The sequence below is a fragment of the Lolium perenne genome, chromosome 3, assembly GCF_019359855.2.
Source record: "Lolium perenne isolate Kyuss_39 chromosome 3, Kyuss_2.0, whole genome shotgun sequence".
In the NCBI taxonomy this organism is placed as follows: Eukaryota; Viridiplantae; Streptophyta; class Magnoliopsida; order Poales; family Poaceae; genus Lolium; species Lolium perenne.
Genome location: NC_067246.2, coordinates 274,907,057 through 274,932,917, shown reverse-complemented (window position 1 = coordinate 274,932,917; position 25,861 = coordinate 274,907,057). Strand labels below are relative to the sequence as shown.

Here is a 25,861-nt window from a genome sequence, read left to right as displayed (position 1 = left end):
GTACGTCAAGATCATTGTAGAGATAAACACCAAATCAGTTGTATAAGATTTGGTGGTTAGTTGTTGTAATCTGTATGCCCTTGGGGCTATATAAAGTGACCACACGACGACCCTAGAGGTACGGCCGAACCAATCTCTCTCTCTCTCTCTGTATTTTGATATGGTATCAGAGCTCTTTTCTTCCACCATGTCGAGATCTTCCTCCTCTGTCCCTAGCTCTGCTCCGCAAGCCGGCGTCGTGACGGAGAAGCTATGCGGGGACAACTTCCCGCTCTGGAGGGCGCAAGTGATCCCGCCCCTGCGGGAACGCCAGCTGGTCGGCTTCCTGGACGGCAAGGTGCCATAGCCGGCCGAGACTCATGAGATCGAGTCCATCAACGAAAAAGGTGAGAAAGAGAAGCAGACTGTTCTTAACCCTGCGTATGCTGCATGGATTGCCCAGGACCAGCAGGTTCTTGGGTTTCTGCTATCCTCTCTGTCGAGGGGGGTGCTCACACAAGTTTCCGCCCTGGAGACCACGGCTGATGTGTGGGCAGCGCTGACGGCGATGTACTCGTCGCAATCTCGTGCTCTAGTCATGCAGATCCGTATGTAGCTTGCGAGCACACAGAAGCGCGAGATGCGTGTCGCTGAATACGTGGCACAGATGAGAGGCCTCGGCGATGCCATGAGCTCCGCCGGGAAGAAGATGGAAGATGATGATCTGGCCGCATACATCCTGGCCTGGCTGGACGCGGAGTGGAATCCGCTCGTGACGGCCATGACCACCAGGACTCGCATCTGCTGAACTTCGAGAACCGCCTCGACATCCATAACGGCGGGCCTCCTGGAGCTGCTGCGGGCTCCTTCAACTATGGTGGCGGTCCTCCTGGTGGCGGCAGTGGTGGTGGCGGCATCTCCACCGTCAACCTGGCTTCCCGGGGTGGTGGCCGCAATGGCTATCGCGGCGGCCGCGGAGGCGGTCGTGGACGCGGTGATGGCGGACGTGGCGGCGGGGGCGGCAACTACAATAACTCTGCACGTCACAACAGCCAGCGGCCGTTCGACGCCAACGGCAATCCTCGCCCACAATGCCAACTCTGCGACAAGTACGGGCACTCGGCGTTGAAGTGTTGGAAACGCTTCAACAAGGATTACAATGGTGAAGAGAAGCCTGCCGGATCACCTGCGCATGCGTATGGCATCGACACGAACTGGTACCTAGACACTGGTGCCTCCAATCATGTCACCGGCGAGCTGGAGAAGCTCACCATCCGTGACAGGTACCATGCCCACGAGCAGATCCACACTGCCGGCGTAGCAGGTATGGAGATCAGTCATATTAGTCATGCTATTATTCCGACCCCTTGTGATAAACAACTCCAATTAAAAAATGTCCTTCGTTCTCCTCATGCAACTAAAAGCCTTGTTTCTGCTCATAAGCTAGCATGTGATAATAACACTTTTCTTGAGATTCATCCCGATATTTTTCTTGTCAAGGAACAAGGCACGAGGAGAACACTTCTTCGCGGTATATCCCATGGTGGCATCTACCCTTTTTGGTCGAATCCTTCCACTTCGACAAAACAAGCTTTTGGAGTCAATAAACCACCGACCGCTCGGTGGCATAGGCGTCTAGGACATCCCTCGTTTGATGTTGCTCAACGAGTTCTTAGCCAAAATAAACTTCCTTCTTCAAAGGATAATTTAGAGAATTTTATTTGTGATGCATGTCAAAAGGGGAAGAGTCATCAACTCCCCTATTCCAAGTCTAGTAGTGTTTCCAGTGCTCCTTTAGAGCTTATTTTTCAGATGTGTGGGGTCCAGCTTGTGCTTCCATTGGGAATAACAAGTACTATGTAAGCTTTGTTGATGACTATAGCAAGTTTACTTGCATCTATCTTCTTAAGAATAAGCCTGATGTTTTTGCTCACTTTCATGACTTCCAAAATCATGTTGAACGTCTATTTGACAGAAAGTTCTTGCACTAAAATCTGATTGGGGAGGCGAGTATCAAAAACTTAACTCTTTTTTCAAACGCATAGGCATAGAACATCATGTATCTTGTTCTCATGCACATCAACAAAATGGATCAGCGGAACGCAAACATCACCATATTATGGAAGTAGGCTTATCTCTTTTAGCTCATGCACACATGCCATTAAAATTCTGGGATGAAGCTTTTTCTACTGCCACATTTCTCATAAATCGTGTTCCCAGCAAAGTTATCAACCTGTCGTCGTGGTGAACGAGCAGATGCCATAGGATGGCTTAGATTGGGGCCGAATGGACGCAAGAGGATTCGGGGGAGGGTTTGTGATCAGGTGGGATGAACTTCCGGATGGTTTCCTCAAGAACTTGACCAAGGCCAGAGGTTGAAGAAGAAAGACACAAGGAAGAACTCACTCTAGATCACCATGTTCATTGATTCACACAGGTTACAGGTTTCTTTCTCTCTGTGTTCCGCGCGTACATCCATACATGCCTCTCTCCTGAAGAAGGGCTGCCCCCTCTCCTTATATAGGGGAGAGGGTGGCTTACAGTGCAAGAAACCCTAATGGCATCTTTGACTGGACAAACTACTTTACAAGGCTACTGTACAAAGCTACTTTAATCATAGATGACACCGGGGTCTTCTTTAATCAGGGAGGCTGACGTCCTCCGGCTTCTTTCTCCGTCATCTTCTCCTTTATCGTCAGCCCTTCGTTTAAAGCTACTTTGCTTAGCTCATCCTTGTCTTCTAGCTCTGGAGAGGATCTTTGACCAGCTTTGCCGACAAGCCATTCCTTCCGGTGGCCCGGTACCTTTTCTATCCGGTTCCGGTATCCCTCTTATGAGGATACCGGCTTAGCCTGTTTAGCCAAACGCCTATCTTAGACTCCGGCATGAACATCTAACCGGTATCCTGATGGCTCAAACCATCCGGTTTGGCATGCCTTTGGCATACCGGGGGTCATCCCCCCAACATTAGTCCCCGAAGCTGGTATAGTCTGGCGGATCCTATCCAACAGACCATGCCAGGTTCTTACGTCTTTGGATACCGGTTTGATCCATCCGGCGCTCGGCTCGGATCCGGCATCTTTGCCCGGATCTTCCTTATCTTTTCTTCGTAAGTCATTCTCCGGTATCTTGTCTTCCGGTATCTTAACCATTAAATACCTCCTCGGCGAAGTCGAGAATATCTCGGGCCCCGCGCCGAGTAGACATGCGCACTGTGACTGACGGGCCAGTGTCAGTTGTCATTTCGTTTCGACTCCCGCGCGCCCATTTAATGCACCGCTGCGGATCCCACTGGCCGTTCCAGATCTCCTGTGTGCCTCCGTGTGGCCTCCTGTTTTTCGCGTGTATCTCTTCGACACGTGGCGGTCCATGGTGCGAACCGCCGCGGGCCGCGAGGCGAACCGCCACGGCCCAGCGGTTTCCAGCCCACTTCCCTTCTTCTTTATAAGCGCAACCGCCGCTCCTTCTTCCTCTTCTCGCATTCTCCACTTCCTCGCGCACAGTGCTCTTCGCTTCCGTGCCTTCCGCCGTTCTCCGTCCGCCGTCGCTCGCCTGAGCCCCGTCGCCCGGCGAACTCACGCCGTCCTTCTGCTGGACTTCGCCGCACGGAGATCCTCAGCAGCAACTTCACCGCGCCCGCCGCATTTGTGCTTCTCCGCGAACTCCTCCGCCTCGCCGTCGACGGTGGTCGTTGGCGACCGCAGGCTCACCGTACCTCCGGCGAACCTCTTCCTCCGCGACTCCGCCGCCTCAGGTTAGGCCCGACGCGCCTTTACCCCTTTCTCTCTTGCACTTCGGATCTTGGGGGCGGTAGAGTATTTATTCGTTCTTTGTTTTGCTTTTCCTCTTACTCGTAGATCTTCGCGCGAGGGTCCATTTGGGGAAAACTGTTTCTTGGTAGTGAAGGAGATATGCCCTAGAGGCAATAATAAAGTGGTTATTATTTATATCTTTATGTTTATGATAAATGTTTATATATATCATGCTATAATTGTATTAACCGAAACATTAGTACATGTGTGATATGTAGACAACAAGAAGTCCCTAGTATGCCTCTTAAACTAGCTTGTTGATTAATGGATGATTAGTTTCATAATCATGAACATTGGATGTTATTAGTAACAAGGTTATATCATTATATGAATGATGTAATGGACACACCCAATTAAGCGTAGCATAAGATCTCGTCATTAAGTTATTTGCTATAAGCTTTCGATACATAGTTACCTAGTCCTTATGACCATGAGATCATGTAAATCACTTATACCGGAAAGGTACTTTGATTACACCAAACGCCACTGCGTAAATGGGTGGTTATAAAGGTGGGATTAAGTATCCGGAAAGTATGAGTTGAGACATATGGATCAACAGTGGGATTTGTCCATCCCGATGACGGATAGATATACTCTGGGCCCTCTCGGTGGGATGTCGTCTAATGTCTTGCAAGCATATGAATAAGTTCATAAGAGACCACATACCACGGTACGAGTAAAGAGTACTTGTCAGGAGACGAGGTTGAACAAGGTATAGAGTGATACCGATGATCAAACCTCGGACAAGTAAAATATCGCGTGACAAAGGGAATTGGTATCGTATGTGAATGGTTCATTCGATCACTAAAGTCATCGTTGAATATGTGGGAGCCATTATGGATCTCCAGATCCCGCTATTGGTTATTGGTCGGAGTGAGTACTCAACCATGTCCGCATAGTTCACGAACCGTAGGGTGACACACTTAAAGTTGGATGTTGAAATGGTAGAACTTGAATATGGAATGGAGTTCGAATATTTGTTCGGAGTCCCGGATGAGATCCCGGACATCACGAGGAGTTCCGGAATGGTCCGGAGAATAAGATTCATATATAGGAAGTCATATTCCAAGTTTGGAAATGATCCGGTGCATTTATGGCAGGTTCTAGAAGGTTCTAGAAAAGTCCGGAAGAATGGCACTTTGGAAAGTGGAGTCCCAAAGAGACTCCACTTGCATGACCAGCCAACCCTAAAGGGGAGGAGTCCAAGGTGGACTCCCCTAGGGTGGCCGGCCAGCCCCACCTCAAGGAAAGGTGGGAGTCCCACCTTGAGTAGGACTCCCCCCTTGAGTAGGTTTCCCACTTTTGGGAGGTTTTAGTGTTGGGGTCTTATTCGAAGACTTGGACTAGAACTCTTGGGGCTTCCACCTATATAATGAGGGGCATAGAGAGGGGGCTGACCACTTCAAGCCTCAGCCTTGGCCGCACCCCTTAGAGGGCCGGCGCCCAACCCCCTCTCTCCCCAAACCCTAGCGGTCTCTCTCCTCCACCACATCCCGCACGCTTAAGCGAAGCTCCGCCGGATTTCTCCACCACCACCGACACCACGCCGTCGTGCTGTCGGATTCAAGAGGAGCTACTACTTCCGCTGCCCGCTGGAACGGGGAGGTGGACGTCGTCTTCATCAACAACCGAACGTGTGACCGAGTACGGAGGTGCTGCCCGTTCGTGGCGCCGGAACCGATCGTGATCAAGATCTTCTACGCGCATTTGCAAGCGGCAAGTGATCGTCTACCGCAGCAATAAGAGCCTACTCTTATAGGCTTTGGAATCTCTTCAAGGGTTAGTCTTGATCATCCCCTCGTTGCTCCCATCTTCTAGATTGCATCTTGGCTTGGATTGCGTGTTCGCGGTAGGAAAATTTTTGTTTTCTATGCAACGTTATCCTACAGTGGTATCAGAGCCGTGTCTATGCATAGATGGTTGCACGAGTAGAACACAATGGTTTGTGGGCGTTGATGCTCTTGTTATCTTTAGTTTGAGTACTTTGCATCTTTGTGGCATAGTGGGATGAAGCGGCTCGGACTAACTTTACATGACCGCGTTCATGAGACTTGTTCCTCGTTCGACATGCAACTTGTATTGCATAAGAGGCTTTGCGGGTGTCTGTCTCTCCTACTATAGTGAAGATTCAACTTACTCTTCTATTGACAACACTAGTATCACCGTTGTGGTTCATGTTCGTAGGTAGATTAGATCTTACACGAAAACCCTAAACCACGTAAAATATGCAAACCAAATTAGAGACGTCTAACTTGTTTTTGCAGGGTTTGGTGATGTGATATGGCCATGATATGATGATGAATATGTATGAGATGATCATTATTGTATTGTGGCAACCGGCAGGAGCCTTATGGTTGTCTTTAATTTTCATGTTGAGTAGTATTTCAAAGTAGTTGTAATAGTTGCTACATGAGGTGAACAACCATGAAGACGGCGCCATGAACCTTGACGCTACGCCGACAATGATGGAGATCATGCCCGTTGATGATGGAGATCATGTCCGTGCTTTGGAGATGAAGATCAAAGGCGCAAAGACAAAAGGGCCATATCATATCACATATGAACTGCATGTGATGTTAATCCTTTATGCATCTTATTTTGCTTAGATCGCGACGGTAGCATTATAAGATGATCCCTCACATTAATATCAAGATAATAAAGTGTTCTCCCTCGTATGCACCGTTGTAACAGTCATTCGTCGTTTCAAAGCATCTCGTGATGATCGGATGTGATAGATTCAACGATTCACATACAACGGGTGTAAGCCATGTTGCACACGCGGAATACTTGGGTTTGCTTGACGAGCCTAGCATGTACGACATGGCCTCGGGACAACGGAAACCGAAAGGTTGAACACGAGTCATATGGATGATATGATCAACATGTTGATGTTCACCATTGAAGCTACATCATCTCACGTGATGATCGGTTTTGGTGTAGTGGATTTGGATCGTGTACCACTTAACAACTATGAGGGATGTTGTATTAAGTGGGAGTTCATTAGTAATTAGATTAAAACATGAACTAATTATCATAAACATAGTCTGAGTAGTATTTTGAATTAATTTTGTAGTATTGGCATCCGTTTTCTACCATGCGCTAGTCTTGTTATTGAGATAGAAATACTGTTAAAATCTGACAAGAAACTTTACGGATTGGTACCGTATTGTTAAAGAATCAAGAATTGATTAAGTCCTATTGCAAACTTTTAGTAAACCTCACATTGTTGATTCAAAGAGCTATGTTTTCAATTAGTACCTAAAGTTATCTTGTCTCCGTCAAAACTTGAAGTTCAAATTTGTTTGAAAAGTAAGGAGCTGAAAATTTAGTTTTCAGAAATAATCAAGGTATGAGATATATGTGATATCTAAGACCTTATTACAAGATAATAGAATATAATTTGGTGAGACTACATAAACTCATAAGTTTTATGGGAATGTATGAAGGTTGAAGACGCCAAAGGCCACAATCCTCCAACTATTGGGGCACTAACAATATTCGTATATCCATGAAGTGACCATCCTTAATATGCACCGTTATTAAGACTCGTCGTTTCGAAGCATCACGTGATGATCGGGTGTGATAGATTCTACGAGTGCATACAACGGGTGCAAGCTAGATTTGCACATGCAAATACCAAGGTTAAAACTTTACGAGCCTAGCATGTACATACATGGTCTCGAAAAGTCGTCATGATATGATGGATAAAATTATGAGTGAAATTGTTCATCATATTACAAAGTTACTAATAGTGAAATCTGGAACACTTGTCATATGATGATCAACTTCAAAGTAAGAACCTCAAGGTTATTGGTATTTGACCAACAAACCGAGAAGTTATTGAAGTTGATATGTTTCTCTGAATAATGAGGAAAGCTAAAAGAGAAACTGCAAAAGATATTTTGGCAAAAAGAAAAGAAAAGACTAGAAAGTCTAGCTCAGGTGTATATAAATGATATACATGTTATGGTTGTATTCCTAGTTAAGTAACACAATGAAATTCTTGGGTATTAGTACCATATTGGTTGGTATGAAGTGTCATACAAAACAACGCAATACAAGAATACAATGGCCTAAGTGACTGACAAGGAATATGATAGAAAAGCACGTCTGGAACAAAATAAAGTGTTATTATGTTCGTCGTTGGCATTCTATCTAGCCCTTAGAATTTATAATGAAGAACTTAATAATTGTTATTTTGCTCTGGTCAAATGAAAACAATGAGTTGTTCAAATTATGACATTACTCCATGTACGATGGATAAGTTATTATAAATCTTAATGGTGAAACACACATACATAAAACTGACGCTAAAATGCCATAAGGCAAATGATTTGAATTCCACTTATTTGTGGAACCGCCATTTAGGTCATGTTAGAAAGGAACGCATGAAGGAACTCCATGCAAATGGATTTTTGGAGTCATTTGATTTTTGAATCATTTGACGCTTGCAAATCTTTTCTAAAGAGAATGATTAAAATACCGTTCATAGGCCAAGAGTTGAACGGGCAACAAACTTAGTGAAAAAATACATAATGATGTATGTGGTTCACTAAGCATAGTTGTGTGCGGGAGATTCTTCTACTTCATGAAAACTTTCAAACAATGAATTGAGTATGTATGTGGATATATTCAATAAGGAAAAGTTTGAAACATTTGAATGGATTCAAATAAATTTCAGCATGAAGTGGAAATCATCGTAATAGAAAAGACAAATATCTATGATTGGATCATGGTGGAAATATTTGAATTACGAGTTTTAGCGAACATCTAAGAGAGTTATGAAATTGTTCTACAACTCACGTTTCTTGGAGTATCATAGTGATGAAGAAGTATCCAAGAGATGTATCCAATACTTGTTGGGTCAATGATGAGATAAAATATTGATGTCATTATATTTTTGTGGATTATGCTTAGTGACTACCGCTTTTACACTGAATAGAGCATCATCATGATCCGATGAAATGACACCATACAAGTTATGGCATGGGTATAAACCCTAATAGTCATTTCTTTAAATTTTGGTCTAAGATTTTTCAACCAAAATCGGATGAATGTCTTTGTTGGTTATCCCAGAGATTTAATTGGGAATTCTTCCCACAAGACAAAGACAAAAGTGTTTGTCAATGTTTCTTATTTCCAAGAAATTGTTTCTAGTGAAGTTTTTGAGTGGGAGGACAATATAATTTGATAAGGTTTATGAACCTGAGCACAATGATCAGAGTAGCGCAGCATTGGAATTGGTTTCGGAAGCGGCTACGACGATCATGGCTCCCATGACTACAAAGTGTTTTAGCCATGGAGATCGAAGTACATATTGAACCTTGTAGGTATAGTTTACTTTGTGATCAAATAAAAGATTTGTGGGCAAAGGATTGATTTTGAACAATAATAAACTAACTACAAACAAAGAAGTTATGATGGGCCCTGACTCCGTTAAAATGGCCATGCGCCATGAAATCCAAGATAGATGAATACTTTATGAAAGTAAATGGATCTATGAAATTGATAGACTTGGATGAAATATCCTTGAAGAAAGCTTGACTTGTCGAAAAATTGTTTACGACAAAGTTCAAAGAGTTGAATACGATAAGATTAGATCTTTCGTAGCAATGCTTATAGTCTATGTGGATTATTCTAGTAATCACTACATATTTCTTTTATGAGATATGCTAGTAGGATGGCAAAATACACTACTTAACAGAAGTATGTATACAAGATACAACCAAGAGTTTTGCTGGTCCGTGGAATACTAGATAGGTATACAAGCTTCAATTGAATGAAGTAAGTATCACGGAGTTGGAATCTTCACCAGATGAAATAGTCAAAGAGTTTTCATCAGAGACGATGAAGAGGCTTGCATTTGCAAGAAATTAAGTGGGAGCGCTAAGACACATTTATAATACTTTATGTAGGTGACATATAGTTGGTTATAAATGATGTAATTATATACTTGATTAAAAAGGTTTCATTGAGAATTAACTTCAATGAAAGGATATGGACTGAAACAAATTTAGTGTCAAGATCTATGAAGATAGATTGAAACACATAAATAAGTTTAAGTCAAAGTACATATGATGGATATTGAAGTAGTTCAATATAGAAATATTAAGAAAATGTTCTTGTCATGTGAAGGTTTAACAAGACTTGAGTGTATCTGACACTCAATGAGTAAAAACACATGAGTGATTATAGATCACGAATAATATGTACACAATCAGATATCATGTGCTATAAATTGTTATGAGCATATACCAGAATGATTCATATGATGATAATTGGACGACAGTAAGAATATCCTTGAGTACTTTAGAAGAACTAAGGATATATATATATATTTGTATGAAGAAATGACAAAACAAATCACTGTAAGGTGTTACACCGATATTGGTTTTGTCACATATAAAATATAATTTCAATCTCAAATTAGACTAAGTGTTGTTTAAAAGGTAGCACAATGAGCTAGAAGTTGTCTATGCTAGATTTAGAAGAGTTCTAAATATTGTGACGGATTCTACAAAAGAAGGCAGAGTATGTCATTATTTTGACAATGACAAAGGATGTTAAATCAAGAGGTTCTTTGAGAACTTGGTGTAGTTCCGACAGAGTCAGAACTTTGAAGCTATATTGTATATGACAATATTAGTGACTTATTTCAGACCGCGGAATTAAGGTTCCACCATAAGATCAAACATATTTAATGCCAACTCATTTGGAAATGAGTGATGCGTTGAGACGCAAATGAATTACAAAATACATACGTTTCTGAGCGTGTCAGATCCGTTGACTAAAAACCTCTCCCGTGAGCAATACATGATAAAGCACCATAAGGCCAAGGTGTTATATCTTTACAAATGTAAACTAGATTATTGACTCTAGTGCAAGTGGGAGACTGAAGGAGATATGCCCTAGAGGCAATAATAAAGTGGTTATTATTTATATCTTTATGTTTATGATAAATGTTTATATATATCATGCTATAATTGTATTAACCGAAACATTAGTACATGTGTGATATGTAGACAACAAGAAGTCCCTAGTATGCCTCTTAAACTAGCTTGTTGATTAATGGATGATTAGTTTCATAATCATGAACATTGGATGTTATTAGTAACAAGGTTATATCATTATATGAATGATGTAATGGACACACCCAATTAAGCGTAGCATAAGATCTCGTCATTAAGTTATTTGCTATAAGCTTTCGATACATAGTTACCTAGTCCTTATGACCATGAGATCATGTAAATCACTTATACCGGAAAGGTACTTTGATTACACCAAACGCCACTGCGTAAATGGGTGGTTATAAAGGTGGGATTAAGTATCCGGAAAGTATGAGTTGAGACATATGGATCAACAGTGGGATTTGTCCATCCCGATGACGGATAGATATACTCTGGGCCCTCTCGGTGGGATGTCGTCTAATGTCTTGCAAGCATATGAATAAGTTCATAAGAGACCACATACCACGGTACGAGTAAAGAGTACTTGTCAGGAGACGAGGTTGAACAAGGTATAGAGTGATACCGATGATCAAACCTCGGACAAGTAAAATATCGCGTGACAAAGGGAATTGGTATCGTATGTGAATGGTTCATTCGATCACTAAAGTCATCGTTGAATATGTGGGAGCCATTATGGATCTCCAGATCCCGCTATTGGTTATTGGTCGGAGTGAGTACTCAACCATGTCCGCATAGTTCACGAACCGTAGGGTGACACACTTAAAGTTGGATGTTGAAATGGTAGAACTTGAATATGGAATGGAGTTCGAATATTTGTTCGGAGTCCCGGATGAGATCCCGGACATCACGAGGAGTTCCGGAATGGTCCGGAGAATAAGATTCATATATAGGAAGTCATATTCCAAGTTTGGAAATGATCCGGTGCATTTATGGCAGGTTCTAGAAGGTTCTAGAAAAGTCCGGAAGAATGGCACTTTGGAAAGTGGAGTCCCAAAGAGACTCCACTTGCATGACCAGCCAACCCTAAAGGGGAGGAGTCCAAGGTGGACTCCCCTAGGGTGGCTGGCCAGCCCCACCTCAAGGAAAGGTGGGAGTCCCACCTTGAGTAGGACTCCCCCCTTGAGTAGGTTTCCCACTTTTGGGAGGTTTTAGTGTTGGGGTCTTATTCGAAGACTTGGACTAGAACTCTTGGGGCTTCCACCTATATAATGAGGGGCATAGAGAGGGGGCTGACCACTTCAAGCCTCAGCCTTGGCCGCACCCCTTAGAGGGCCGGCGCCCAACCCCCCTCTCTCCCCAAACCCTAGCGGTCTCTCTCCTCCACCACATCCCGCACGCTTAAGCGAAGCTCCGCCGGATTTCTCCACCACCACCGACACCACGCCGTCGTGCTGTCGGATTCAAGAGGAGCTACTACTTCCGCTGCCCGCTGGAACGGGGAGGTGGACGTCGTCTTCATCAACAACCGAACGTGTGACCGAGTACGGAGGTGCTGCCCGTTCGTGGCGCCGGAACCGATCGTGATCAAGATCTTCTACGCGCTTTTGCAAGCGGCAAGTGATCGTCTACCGCAGCAATAAGAGCCTACTCTTATAGGCTTTGGAATCTCTTCAAGGGTTAGTCTTGATCATCCCCTCGTTGCTCCCATCTTCTAGATTGCATCTTGGCTTGGATTGCGTGTTCGCGGTAGGAAAATTTTTGTTTTCTATGCAACGTTATCCTACAGGTAGATTCCGGCGTCCCTAGATCCTCATGTCTAGCGAAGGGTCTCTCCCCGCTGCCACCTCTAGCAACCAAGATAGTAGCGCTTCCGACGGGTTAACCGACGACCTCGCCCGGATGGATCTGGCATCTAGCCGGAAACAAGAGGCCGGCTCATCTAGCCGGGCCTCCGGAAAGGACAAGACACGCGGAGCCTGGAGAGGTTCCGACGTGACCCAGTTTGAGATCGACTGGCTCTACCGGTCTAGGAGGATTCCGGAAGGAGTCATCTGCCGGCTTCCAGGCGACGAGATCCAACCGGTGCTCAAACCCGGTGAGGTCGTTGTTTTTCTTGCTCACTTTGAGCGTGGCTTCGGCCTTCCTGCTTCTGATTTCTTTCGCCAATTCCTCAACTTCTATCGTCTCCAACCTCACCACCTTCCCGGCAATGCCGTTTTTTACCTTTCCTGTTTTGTGGCCTTCATGGAGGGCTACATTGGCATCCGTCCCGCTCGCGAGACGTTTGCCCGCTTTTTCTCCCTTCGGATCAATTCGGTCCAGGGCAAGGACATTCCTAAGCCCAAACCCCCCGTTCAATGCGGGTCTTGCATCATCAGCTCCCACCAAGGGAGCCCCTTTTTTAAGTTCAACGGCCTCGAGTCTTGCCGGTTGTGGCAGACGACGTTCTTCTATGTGAAGAACGCGGGCGACGTCGACCTCATCAACCTGCCGGCGTTCAACCCGGCGCCGCCTGCCAAGACCAACTGGCAGTACAACCCCGGTACGGATCATGCCGAGACGAACCGGGTGGTGCGCTTCATGATGAAGTTGATGAAGGACACCAACATCTGCTCCGACGATATCATCCGTGCCTTCATCAGCCGCCGGGTGCTTCCCCTTCAGCAGCGCGCTCACAAGATTAGTGAGATGTACGGCCCCGGTGATCCCACCAAGATCACCGGCCTGGCCTTGAGCAAAGAGGATGTAGTCCTCAAGGCCAGCCAAATCTGCCAAACGGACATGCCGGATGACTGGGAGTGGGGCCTTTGCCCCCTTAGCGCCAGAAATCCTCCGTCCAAAGAAGTAAGAAGATACGCGGCTCGGGTCGTATTACCGGTAACTCTTGTACTTGTGTCTAACCTCCCTTTTTTCCTTTGTTTTCAGGCTAAGGCCCGCTTCCCCCGGATTGATTCAGACCGACGAGGCCCTTGCCGGAAGAGGCCTCTGGACAAATACGATCCGGATCCCGTCATCCATTGGCTGGATCTGAGGATGGGCCGGACTGCATCTTCTCGCCTCGGCAAGTCTCCGCTGGAACCAGCTGGTTCGTCTGATGACTTGACCATACTTGAGGTAGCTTTTCTGTTCGTTTTCTTATATTCTTTTTGTTACTTCCATTCTGTAGACATTCCCTCAGCCAGCAACAACCCACAGGTCCATGAGCATGAGCCCCCCCTGCAAGCCGAGGTTGGGGATGAGTTCCTGGATAAACTCATGGCTGAAGGCCAGAAGAGTGATCCTCCGGCTGCTGGCGCCGGCCCCAGCCATGCTCCCTCTGCCAAACGCCCTCGGACTGAGGTCATTGGAGGGAAGCAGGTTGGCACCAAGCGCTACAAGCAAAAGCGGATGCCGATGTCTTCCGGGTAATTTTTATCTCTTTTTATGCTCTCTTTGTTTCCACCGAGTTCTTTTCCGGTTGCTTTTTTCCAACTTGCTCTCTTTTTCCTTTCTTTCAGCCCTGCGCTTGAGCTTGGCTCTGCCGGCTCCGCGAGGACCTCAACTCCTCCTCCTCACTCAAGTCCGGTACCATCTGGTGCCGGCAACAGCTCTGCCTCCCCTTCGGGAGGCACTACAAGTTCGGGGCGCGCGGCCCCAACACCTCCTGATCACCGCGCGGAGGAGGACTTCACCTCCCCTCCAGAGACCCAAGACACCGGCGCCAGCAACATCGGCGCCGGCCAGACTGATGCCGGGCAGGCGGAACCTCTGGTTCCTCCTCCCCCAAAGAAAAAGAAGAAGCAGTCAAGCTCTTCCCCTACCGCGCCGGATACTTCCGCGCCGGTACCTTCTCCTCCTCCCGAGGCCACGCCGACACCGCCGCCCAGCCAAGGACCTTCCGCGGCCAAGCAACCGGCGCCGTCCGAGACCCCCAAGATCACCAAGTTCCTCAAGCCCGGGGCTTCCCGCGGCAAGGCTGTGGAGGGCGCCGCCTCAGGCGGCTCGGGGGACGTGGTGCTGCACGTCGGCCCCGCTGCCATCGCTGCCCAGGACAAGCCTACCGGCCTCCTGGGCCGGATTGTTGATCTGAAGCGCGCGGGCAAGGACCTGGGGCACCTTCTCCCCTATGCCCAGAAGTGGAATGAGGCGGATATCTCCGCTTCTACCCGCGGCCTGGGGAAGGATCGCCTTCCGGCACCAGATCCTACCGGGGCTCGGTCCACTGAAGAACATTTCACGCGGCTTAAACGCACCGTGAAAGAGTTCGACAGTGCCTGGTACGATGCTACCAACAACGTGGTGGTAAGTTCCACTAAACCTCTTGTATTTTTGTTGATGCCGGTTTCTTTTCTTTCCGGATCTTATCTATTCTCCCAGTCCCCGAGTTTCGTGGTGAAAACGCAGTTTTCAGCGCGAAACTTTAACTAGAGGCATGTGAAACCGGCATGGCCAGTCCCCGAGTTTCGGGTTGAAACCTTGTTTCTTTCTTTCTCACACCCATCTTCCTTTGAACAGAGCACTGCTGACGCCCGGAAGCTACTCTTTGAGGAGCTTCTGTGGGAGCATCGGGACCTTGCTGAGGCCCACAGCCACTGCCAAGGTTTGTTTCTTTTCCCTCCGGCATCTTTTCACCGGAATGTTTCCTTCTTTGATACTTACGCATTCTTTTGCTTAACAGTTGTTCCGGAAGCTACCATCGAGGCCCTGAAGGCTCAGGTCACCAAGCTTCAAGGTACCATCCTTTCTTTTTGTGCTAACCCGTTCCTTTTTTCATTTCATCTATTGTTGCTTGCTAAGACCTTTCTTTCCGGTACTTAGGCGAGAAGGAGCAGCTCCTCAAGGAGCACAACGAGGCACTGGAGGCCCAGAAGACCGCCCTGGGGGAGCTTAAAGAACAGGCTATACAAGCCGCGCTCCGGCATGAGCAAGCCTTGAAGGACGCCCGGGTTGCAGCGGAGGCCAGGCTGGCGGAGGTCGTGGAGGACTCCACGAACTCCAACACTGTCTTATCGGCAGAGCTGGAGGAGGAGAGGAAATCGCGGAAGGCAGCGGAGCGCCTCATTGACACCATGACCACCGATCACCGGGAATACGATCGGTTGGTTATGAAGATAGACGCGCTGGCTCTCCGTAAGTCCTTGCCTTGTCCCTTCTTTTGCTTATAAGCTTTTTCCTTTTCAAGATGTATCTTTGTTCCTTGCTTTTTCGACATACCTCTTCCGGTGTCTCGTGTTTATGCTTTTTTCTTCTTCCTGTAGAGCATTTCCCGGAATCCCAGGTTTATGCCTTGAAGAAGGTGAGGGAGGATCGGATTGTGCGGGAGTTTCCCAATCTGGACGCGCACTGGGATGGGTACGACTATCTTGTCGCCCTCTCCGCGCGAGTCTAGCATATGCGCTCCGTCGACCGGCTTCTTGCCGACCTGCCAGCCGCCGCCATCCAAGTCTTCAAGGTACTGTGGCCTGAGGAGGAGCTGCCGGGGAACATCACGCTGACTGCCGCGCGGCTCAATGATGCCGGGCACCGGATTCGCGAGTGGCAATGCTCCGCGGCTCGTGCCGGAGCTGACACGGCGCTGCGCTCCGCGTGCTCGTGGTATCCTGACCTGAACCTGGATGCTCTTCAAGGCGTACGCGCAGATGCTCCCACGGACATGGATCCGGCGCTTGCCGCGAAGCGGCGGGACCGGGCATACCGGCTTGCTGAGTATGCCGAGGTCCGCACCTTCATCCCTCCCCCTCCTGGCGTCAAGGACTACCTCAGCGATGAGGAAGAAGAAGACGAGGGAGATGAAGATGAAGCTGCCGAGGACGTGCCGCCGGAAGCTCCCGAAGCCGGTGCTGCTCCCCCTGAAGATGCTGGGGCTGGTGACGCTCCACCCGATGCTCCCGCTGCCTGATGACCCTCTATCAGATGTTTGCCTGTGATCTATTTGTTGGCCCTGTTTGCCTCAAGACAATGTTTGTTAAATTCTACCCCGGTATGCCGGGGTCTATGATGTAAAACTTTAAATCTGCTTTTGGTTGTGGTACAACATTTTATGCCGGTAAGTTATACCGGTAGCTAAGTATTTCTAAGTTTGCCTTAGCATATTTGCTTTTGGTTCTGCTTTTATCCTGCACTGCAAAGATTTCCCAATTGTTTCCGCATCCAATTTGATGCATACTTGGTTCTTTTGCCTTGGCTCTGCCTGCCTTCTCTGGGCGTTCTTTGGCGTATGAGCACAAGGTTCTTTCACCAAACAAGCATCTTCTTGAACTTAGAAATAACTTTGAAATTTTGCAAAAAACCGGTTTAACCGGGGTTAGTTAAATTTTCCGGATTGTTCTTTCCTACTCTCCCTTTTCGCAGTTCATGTGCTTATCCCCTACCGGTTTATCTTGCTTGCCATGAAGCCGGTTTGCGGATAGCAGCAGAGTCGAAGACTCCGGTAGGATTTAGCACACTACTAAACCGAAAATAAAAAACATTCAGTAAGCAACCGGTAAACTGAAAAAATAAACAAGTTACATGCAACTTAAGTTGGGGTAGTCCCCGAGATTCATTCAAGGTTCCGGCATCTTTTATTCATAGCATATAAGGTACAAAAAGGAACTTCTTACACCACAACTTCAAGAGTAGAAAGGACGCAACAGAGCTACGTTCCATGGACGCTTGCTCTCCTCTCCGGACCTGTCCGCCTTTCCTTTTTTCCATTCCTGTGCATCGATTAAGTAGTATGCGTCATTGTGAAGCACCTTGCTTACAATGAAGGGACCTTCCCATGGTGGCAAAAGCTTATGCCGGCCTTCAGTGCGCTGCACTAGGCGAAGTACAAGATCTCCTTCCCGGAAAACTCTCGGGTTAACCTTCCGGTTATGATAGCGTCTTAGGTTTTGCTGATAAATGGCTGTTCTTGCCAAAGCTAGCTCTCTTGCTTCTTCTAGCAAGTCCACATCATTTTCTCTGGCCTCTTTGACCTCTTGCTCAGTATAGAGCTGTACCCTTGGTGAGTCATGAATGATGTCAGTCGGTATGACCGCTTCTGCTCCATAAACCATGAAGAAGGGAGTGTATCCGGTAGACCGGTTTGGAGTCGTTCTTATACTCCACAGAATTGATGGTAGCTCATCGAGCCAACATCCCGGTGACTTCTCCACTGCATCAATGAGCCTAGGCTTGATACCGGAAAGCACCAAAGCATTCATTCTTTCCACCTGGCCATTGCCTTGTGGGTGTGCCACTGAGCACAAATCCAACCGGATGTTGTTGTCCTCACAGAACCTTTTGAACTCACCTTGAGCAAAGTTGGTTCCATTATCAGTGATGATGCTATGCGGGTACCCATACCGCAAAATGACATCTTTCAAGAATTTCACCGCTGTATGCCCATCACACTTTGCGATAGGTTTCACTTCTAGCCATTTGGTGAACTTATCCACCATGACCAAGATATGAGTCATGCTGCTTCTTGCAGTTTTGAATGGTCCAACCATGTCAAGGCACCAAACGGCGAATGGCCATGTTAACGGTATTGTCTTTAAACCGGATGCTGGGGTATGATTTTGCTTGGCGTACCTCTGGCAGCCGTTGCATTTTCTTACCAAATCCTCAGCGTTCTCCAAAGCAGTGGGCCAATAAAACCCATGCCGGAATACTTTTGCTACTAGCGCCCTTGATGAAGCATGGTGCCCACATTCTCCTTGGTGAATTTCCTCAAGCATTTCTTTCCCTTCCTCCGGTTCCACACATCTTTGAAGGACACCGGTAACGCTTCTCTTGTACACCTCACCGTTGATGAATGTGTAAGCTTTGGACCTTCTTTGTATCCTCCTTGACTCGTTTTCGTAATCATGCAAGTTGCCGTTGATCAGGAATTCCTTAATAGGTTTAACCCATGACGGTATCTCTCGAACCAGAAATACTGGTGCATCTATCTCCATGCTATCCACCAGCATCATTTCTTCCGGTATGGGTACAGCAGTCCCCGAGCTTACCGGAGCAGTCCCCGAGCTTGCCGGAGCAGTCCCCGAGCTTGCCGGAGCAGTCCCCGGGTTCCCTTCATCGATATCCATGGGCACCACGTGTGACTCTGGTACAAAAATTGATTCCGATTCTGGGCTTGGCTTGATCGATGGTACTCTTAGATGAGCCAAAGCTATTCCGGGAGGAATTTCTTGCCTAGATGAGCCCAGCTTGGACAAAGCATCCGCGGCTTCATTTTCTGCGCGTGGCACATGGTGGAACTCACATCCTTCGAAGAATCCGGCAATCTTTTGCACGTGAAACCGGTACGAGGCCATGTTGGCATCTATTGCATCCCAATCTCCGGAACACTGCTGTACCACAAGATCCGAATCTCCGTAGCAAATGATCCTGTGTGCACCGATTTCTTTTGCGACTTTAAGCCCATGGATCAAAGCTTCATATTCAGCGACATTATTCGATGCCCTGAAATGCACTTGCAAAACATACCGGAGGTGGTCTCCTTTTGGTGAAGTAAGCACCACACCGGCACCTAGACCCTCCTTGAGCTTGGATCCATCAAAGTGCATCTTCCAGTACTCTATCCTCTGATCCGGCGGTTTGTATTGCATTTCCGCCCAATCAACGAGGAAATCAGCCAAAGCCTGTGATTTTATGGCATCTCTTCTTTCATACACCGGCACGTATGGTGATATCTGGATTGCCCATTTTGCAATCCGGCCGCTGGCGTCTTTGTTGCACATGATGTCGGAAATTGGTGCTTCACTCACCACCTTCATGGGGTGCTCCTCAAAGTAATGCTTGAGTTTTGTGGCGGCCATGTACACGCCATAAGTCATTTTCTGGAAGTGAGGGTAGTTTTGTTTCGAGAAGGAGAGCTAAGGGTGTCAAGTGGGATCCCACTTTTGTCCCACTTGTAGTATAATTTGATTTTTCTAGTACAAATTTTGACATCAAAATTTGAACTACATAGTACAAAATGACATCCCACTGGGATCCCACCTTGACACCCTAAGGAGAGCACCTCGCTCAGGTAGTATACCGGCCTCTGGACGGTTTTTCCTTCCTCTTCTCTTTCAACTACAACCACTACACTCACAACCCGGTTTGTTGCCGCTATGTATAACAGCATAGGCTCCCTTTCTAGAGGTGAAGCCAGTATTGGTGCTGTGGCTAGCATTGTTTTTAGCTCTTTAAACGCTGCTGCCTCTCGAGGGGTCCAGATTTAACGTGTCAGATTTTTTCATGAGAGCATAGAGTGGTAGAGCTTTTTCTCCCAATCTGCTTACGAACCGGCTTAGCGATGCCAAGCTTCCGGTAAACTTTTGCACATCTTTTAACTCTCGAGGGATAGCCATTCTTTCAATTGCCCGGATTTTTACCGGATTGACTTCTATGCCCCAGCTTGACACCAGGAAACCGAGCAGCTTGCCGGCAGGGACACCAAAGGTGCATTTTGCCGGATTGAGTTTCATCCGGAACCGTCTTAGGTTATCGAATGTTTGCCGGATGTCATCGATTAAGGTGTTCTTTACCTTAGTTTTTATCACAATGTCGTCTACATAGACTTGCACATTCTTTCCGATTTGATCAAACAAGCATTTTTGCATACAAATACTGGTACGTTGCACCAGCGTTGCGCAAACCAAAAGGCATAGTGACATAGCAATAAGCCCCGTGCGGGGTAATGAACGCAGTTTTTATTTGATCTTCCTTTTTCAAGGGAACTTGGTGGAAACCGGAATAGGCATCCAGGAAGGACAACAACTCACACCCAGCAGTTGAATCAATCACTTGATCGATTCGTGGCAAAGGAAAAGGATCTCTTGGGCAAGCCTTGTTTAGGTTGGTGTAGTCGATGCACATGCGCCACACCTTCGGAGCTTTTGCCTCCAGGTTCTCATCTTTCTTCTTTTCAACCATTACCGGATTGGCCAGCCACTCTGTGTGCATGACCTCCACAATGAATCCGGCAACAAGCAGTTTGGTCACCTCTTCTCCTATGATTTTCCTTCTATCTTCAGCGAACCGGCGCAAGGGTTGCCGCACCGGCTTGGCATCTTTCCGGACGTTTAAGGAGTGCTCAGCCAGCTCCCTCGGAACACCTACCAAATCATCAGTTGACCAGGCAAAGATATTTCGATTCTCATGGAGGAAGCTGACGAGCGCGCTTTCCTATGCTTGATCAAGCCCGGCACCGATACGAACGGTGCGCTCTGGGTAAGCCGGATCCAGCACGATGTCCTTTGTTTCATTTGTTGGCTTGAATGCCGGTGAGCCCATGTTTTCACTCATTGCCGCTAAGCTCAATTGTGAGGACTGAGCCAGCGCAACAGCTGTTTGCATTCTTTTCTTTTCCTCCGCAATCACCAGCGACTCCGCCAGGTTCGATCCGGCAGATGCTGTTTCCAGTGAGACCTTATAGTTTCCCACCACAGCCAATGGTCCACGAGGTGCTGGCATCTTCATCTTGAGGTAAGCCGTATGAGTCGTGGCCATGAAGGCTGCCAACGCCGGTCTCCCCAGCAATGCATGGTAGGGACTGTCTAGATCCACCACCTCAAACTCAACATTTTCAACCCGGCAATTGTCACGTCCTCCAAATTCCACGTCCACCCAAACTTTTCCTATCGGGGCACAGGACAAGCCAGGAACGATCCCGTGGAACGTTGTGCGCGTCGGCTGAAGCATGTTCTCTGTTATGCCCAACGTACGCATGGTGTGCTTGTACATGATGTTTATGCTGCTGCCATTGTCTATCAGCACCTTGCTGAATTTTACTCGAGCTTGCGGCCCCTTCATGATTGGGTCCACAACAAGGGCATATCCACCCGGATTCGGCATGATCTTAGGGTGATCCTTGAATGACCAGGTAATTTCCTGATTGGACCACAGCATGTACTTGGGGACTGCCGGCATCACGGCATTGACCTCCATGGAGCGGCGGTGTACACTTTGCCTGTCTGTTGGCTCAGTGACAAAGACAACACAGCACAGATGCGGGTCTTCGTAAACATTCCGGCCCAAAGGTGCCGGTGGAGGCGGTTGGTTATCGTTTTGCTCCACCCGGTTAACTTGCTGGTACTGCTGCCGGTTTGGCTGCACCGGTAAGGCGTTTGCCCCGGTAAGTGGCGGTGGTGGCGGTAGCTGTTGCTGCCGCGGCATGTCTTGTGGCGGTTGCGCATCTTTTACCGTTCCCTTTTGCATCAAGTACTTGGTCCAGGTACAATCCTTCGTCAGATGGTTTGACGGGTGTGCCGGATTCGGTGTGTGCCACCGGCAAGGTTGATCCATGGCAGCTTCCATGGTGTATTTTGCGGGTTCTTGCCAGTTTCTTTTCTGGACCCAGGGTTTCTTTTCCACCCATTGTTTCTTAGGACCCGCCCATGGCTGCGATCCGGTTTTTTGCCTCGATCGCCGGGCCTCGTAGTTTTCCCGCACATGAAGAACTTGCTGCGGACCGTACCTTCGATCCGGAAAATCTTCCCTTCTTTTGTTATTCCGGTTATCCCGGTGTTGTTCGTGGCGCAGCTGTTCCGGCTCAGGTTGCACCGCCGGCTGCGTTGGGTCTCCCAACGCATAGCTATCCGCCACATGTATCATCTCTGCCAACGTTGTCGGCATGTTGCGCTGCAACTTTTGCCACAACGGTGAACCTCTTCTGCATCCACTGCTAAACCAAGCAATGGCACAGGCCTCGATTACCCCTTCACAGGAGTTCCTTGTGGTGTTCCACCGGGCCGCATAATCCCGGTCTGTTTCGTTCGGGCGCTGCACGCACAGAGCAAGTTGCTGCGGCCTGTTTGGCCTCTGATAGGTGCTGCTGAAATTGCTCACAAAAGCCTCCTCAAAATCCAGCCAGCCATTTATGCTTCCTGCCGGCAAGTTGTTTAGCCAGATTCTTGCCGGTCCAACCAAAAACGATGGTATGATCCTCACGGCCCAACGCCGGTTTCCTCCTCCTGCTACGGTTCCTCCACCGCCTGCGACGTATACCGCAGTCACATAATCCGCGAGCCAATCTTCCGGCTTCGTGGTGCCATCGTATGTCTTTGTGTCACGGGGCAACATAAAGTTGCGAACTGGTGGTTTTTCTTTCATGATCCTTGGGCCAAAGCACTTTGGACCTGGAGGACCTTCCTCCTCGATCATTTCTGACAAGTACACTCTATCCAGACGGTGCCTTGCATCCCGTTCCGGTAAGTATCTTTCTCCCAAGCGTTCTCCCAATGTGTTCCGGTATGCTGCCGGTCTTGCAGAATCAGCTTCATTGTAACATTCCGGTACCGCGGCCCTTGCCTGCCGGTACCTTGGGGGATCTATTTCCTCCTCATCGTACGCTGCCCTTGCAGCTCGATAGTTTTGCCCGGTCTCATATCTACCGGCATGATTGTTTCCGGCATAGCCGCCTCTGGCGTAGCCTCGCTCTGCCCCTTGGCCTTTTCTACCGGCATCATGTTGCCCGACTTGTTGCTTTCCGGCAAGAACCGGATCGTACACAGTCATCTGCTGCGCATTCACTTCTTTTTCTCTTCTTCTATCCGGATGGGGGGATGAAGCCTGCCCATGGGACTTGCTACCGGCATTCTTTGTTGAACGCGCGGATTTTGAGGCCGCTGCCTTGTTCAGCTTAGCCGGTGCTCAGCATTTTGCTGCTCAATAGTTTCTAGCAGCTCTCTAACACGCTCTTGCTGTTTTGCCAAAGCATCTCCGGAAAGCGACTCGCATAGTTCTACCGCAGCTTTGGCAGCTTTTATAGTTTTATCCGGGCTGCTATACTTAGGCTTTTCCACGATGCTAACAGATGCAGAGGTACTTTTGCCGGCATGAATCTCTTTGCGCAAATCTTGATCTAGGTTGCGAGCTTTTAGCCGGTTTTCCGGCATCTTAGCAGCATGCGCGCTAACAGAAGCAAAGCCATGGGCAGCGTTATACTCACGTACGGTTAGGTTTAGCTCGCGCTGCGCCCTGACGATGTCCTTGCCGCTCTCGAGCATCTTCTGGCGCTGCGCCTCCAGCTCCGCCTGAGCCGCTGCCGGGTCGACGTTCTGCGCGATGGGGGTGGCGAGGACGTTCATCGCCGCCTGGAGGGGTGTCTCCGGTGGCGCGGATGATGCTCCCGCTGCGCTTGCGCCGCGCTCCAGCGGTGGCTTAGCCGCACGGGTCGAAACCGCGCGACCAGCATCTTCACCCGCAGCCTCCTTTCCTGCACCAGCCACACCGGTCATCATTACCTCAACGCTGCCGGTGGCGCGGCCAGCACAGAGCCATCTTGGTGGGTCCGGTGCCACCAGCACCGGCGAGAGGCGCTGGCGCACGGGGACGGTGCCGAGGTAGACGCGGTGGCTGCCAAACTCGATGATGCGGCCGTTCTTGGGGAAGACGCCGCCGTTGGCGAAGCAGCCCGCGTTGTCGTTGATGAAGTCCATGGCGTAGATGCGCTGCACCAACGCGGACACCGTACGCTCGCCGGAGATCTCGAGGACGCCCGCCCGAATGTGAACTCCATCAAGCGCCACTTCATGCCCCACGGTGGGCGCCAACTGTCGTCGTGGTGAACGAGCAGATGCCATAGGATGGCTTAGATTGGGGCCGAATGGACGCAAGAGGATTCGGGGGAGGGTTTGTGATCAGGTGGGATGAACTTCCGGATGGTTTCCTCAAGAACTTGACCAAGGCCAGAGGTTGAAGAAGAAAGACACAAGGAAGAACTCACTCTAGATCACCATGTTCATTGATTCACACAGGTTACAGGTTTCTTTCTCTCTGTGTTCCGCGCGTACATCCATACATGCCTCTCTCCTGAAGAAGGGCTGCCCCCTCTCCTTATATAGGGGAGAGGGTGGCTTACAGTGCAAGAAACCCTAATGGCATCTTTGACTGGACAAACTACTTTACAAGGCTACTGTACAAAGCTACTTTAATCATAGATGACACCGGGGTCTTCTTTAATCAGGGAGGCTGACGTCCTCCGGCTTCTTTCTCCGTCATCTTCTCCTTTATCGTCAGCCCTTCGTTTAAAGCTACTTTGCTTAGCTCATCCTTGTCTTCTAGCTCTGGAGAGGATCTTTGACCAGCTTTGCCGACAAGCCATTCCTTCCGGTGGCCCGGTACCTTTTCTATCCGGTTCCGGTATCCCTCTTATGAGGATACCGGCTTAGCCTGTTTAGCCAAACGCCTATCTTAGACTCCGGCATGAACATCTAACCGGTATCCTGATGGCTCAAACCATCCGGTTTGGCATGCCTTTGGCATACCGGGGGTCATCCCCCCAACACTTGATACACCACTAGAACGTCTCTTCAAACGCAAACCCGAAAATTCATTTTTACATATTTTTGAGTGTGCTTGCTGGCCAAATTTGCGTCCATATAATTCTCGCAAACTCCAATTCCGCTCTACACGATGTGCCTTCCTAGGCTACAGTAATATGCACAAAGGCTACAAGTGCCTAGACATCTCTACTGGCCGTGTTTATATTTCCAGAGACGTAGTTAGAGACGTAGTTTTTGACGAGAGTGTCTTTCCTTTTTCAGAATTACACTCTAATGCTGGGGCACGTCTTCGTGCTGAAATTCTGCTCCTTCCATCCCATTGACTTCCTCCTACACGTTTTGATCAAGGAGGAGAATTAATAGATGATCATTTGATTGCTAATCCTGCTAATTCTACGTCTAGAGATTTTTCTGGTACATAGGACGGAGTGCACGGAACAGAAAACTCGGGTTCAGAAAGCGAGGCAGAATCTGCCTCGGGATCAGATGGATCCGCCGCGGGATCGCTGCCATCAGGGGCAGTAGCGTCGAGATCCACCGCGAGATCGCTGCCGACAGGGGGAGCAGCGTCAGGGGCAGGAGCCCCACCTGACGGATCCGGTCAGGCGCACATGGGCGCTGGCAGCCAGGTGCACTCAGGTGCTAGATCTTCTACGGCGACAATCGCTTCCGCGACAGCGTCGCACGCAGATGACAGCCACACGGGATCCTCGTCTGAACCAGGAGAACACGATGCATCTGCAGCAGATCAGTCCGAGGAATCTGCTGCTGTCAGGGACACCAGTTCTGCGCCAGCGGCTGGATCTTCTATGCCAACTCGCCCTATAACCCGCTTGCAGAATAAAATTCAGAAACCTATTAAAATGTTTGAAGGGATGATTCGCTATGCAACTTTTTTTGCAACTGGTGAACCTGAGAGTATTGCTGAAGCATTTGGGCACCC

At 48.3% G+C, this 25,861-nt stretch overlaps 1 protein-coding gene and 1 pseudogene across 1 annotated transcript; both read left to right on the top strand.

The window, feature by feature from the left end:
- Positions 1 to 187: 187 nt before the first annotated feature.
- On the top strand, positions 188 to 25,510 carry LOC139838179 (uncharacterized). The gene is made up of 4 exons (XM_071827552.1): positions 188 to 337; positions 443 to 587; positions 740 to 1,303; positions 25,341 to 25,510. The coding sequence occupies exons 1-4, from the start codon at positions 188 to 190 to the stop codon at positions 25,508 to 25,510; spliced, it is 1,029 nt and encodes a 342-aa protein (XP_071683653.1).
- Positions 686 to 796, top strand: LOC127346286 (small nucleolar RNA Z247; annotated as a pseudogene).
- Positions 25,511 to 25,861: the final 351 nt, after the last annotated feature.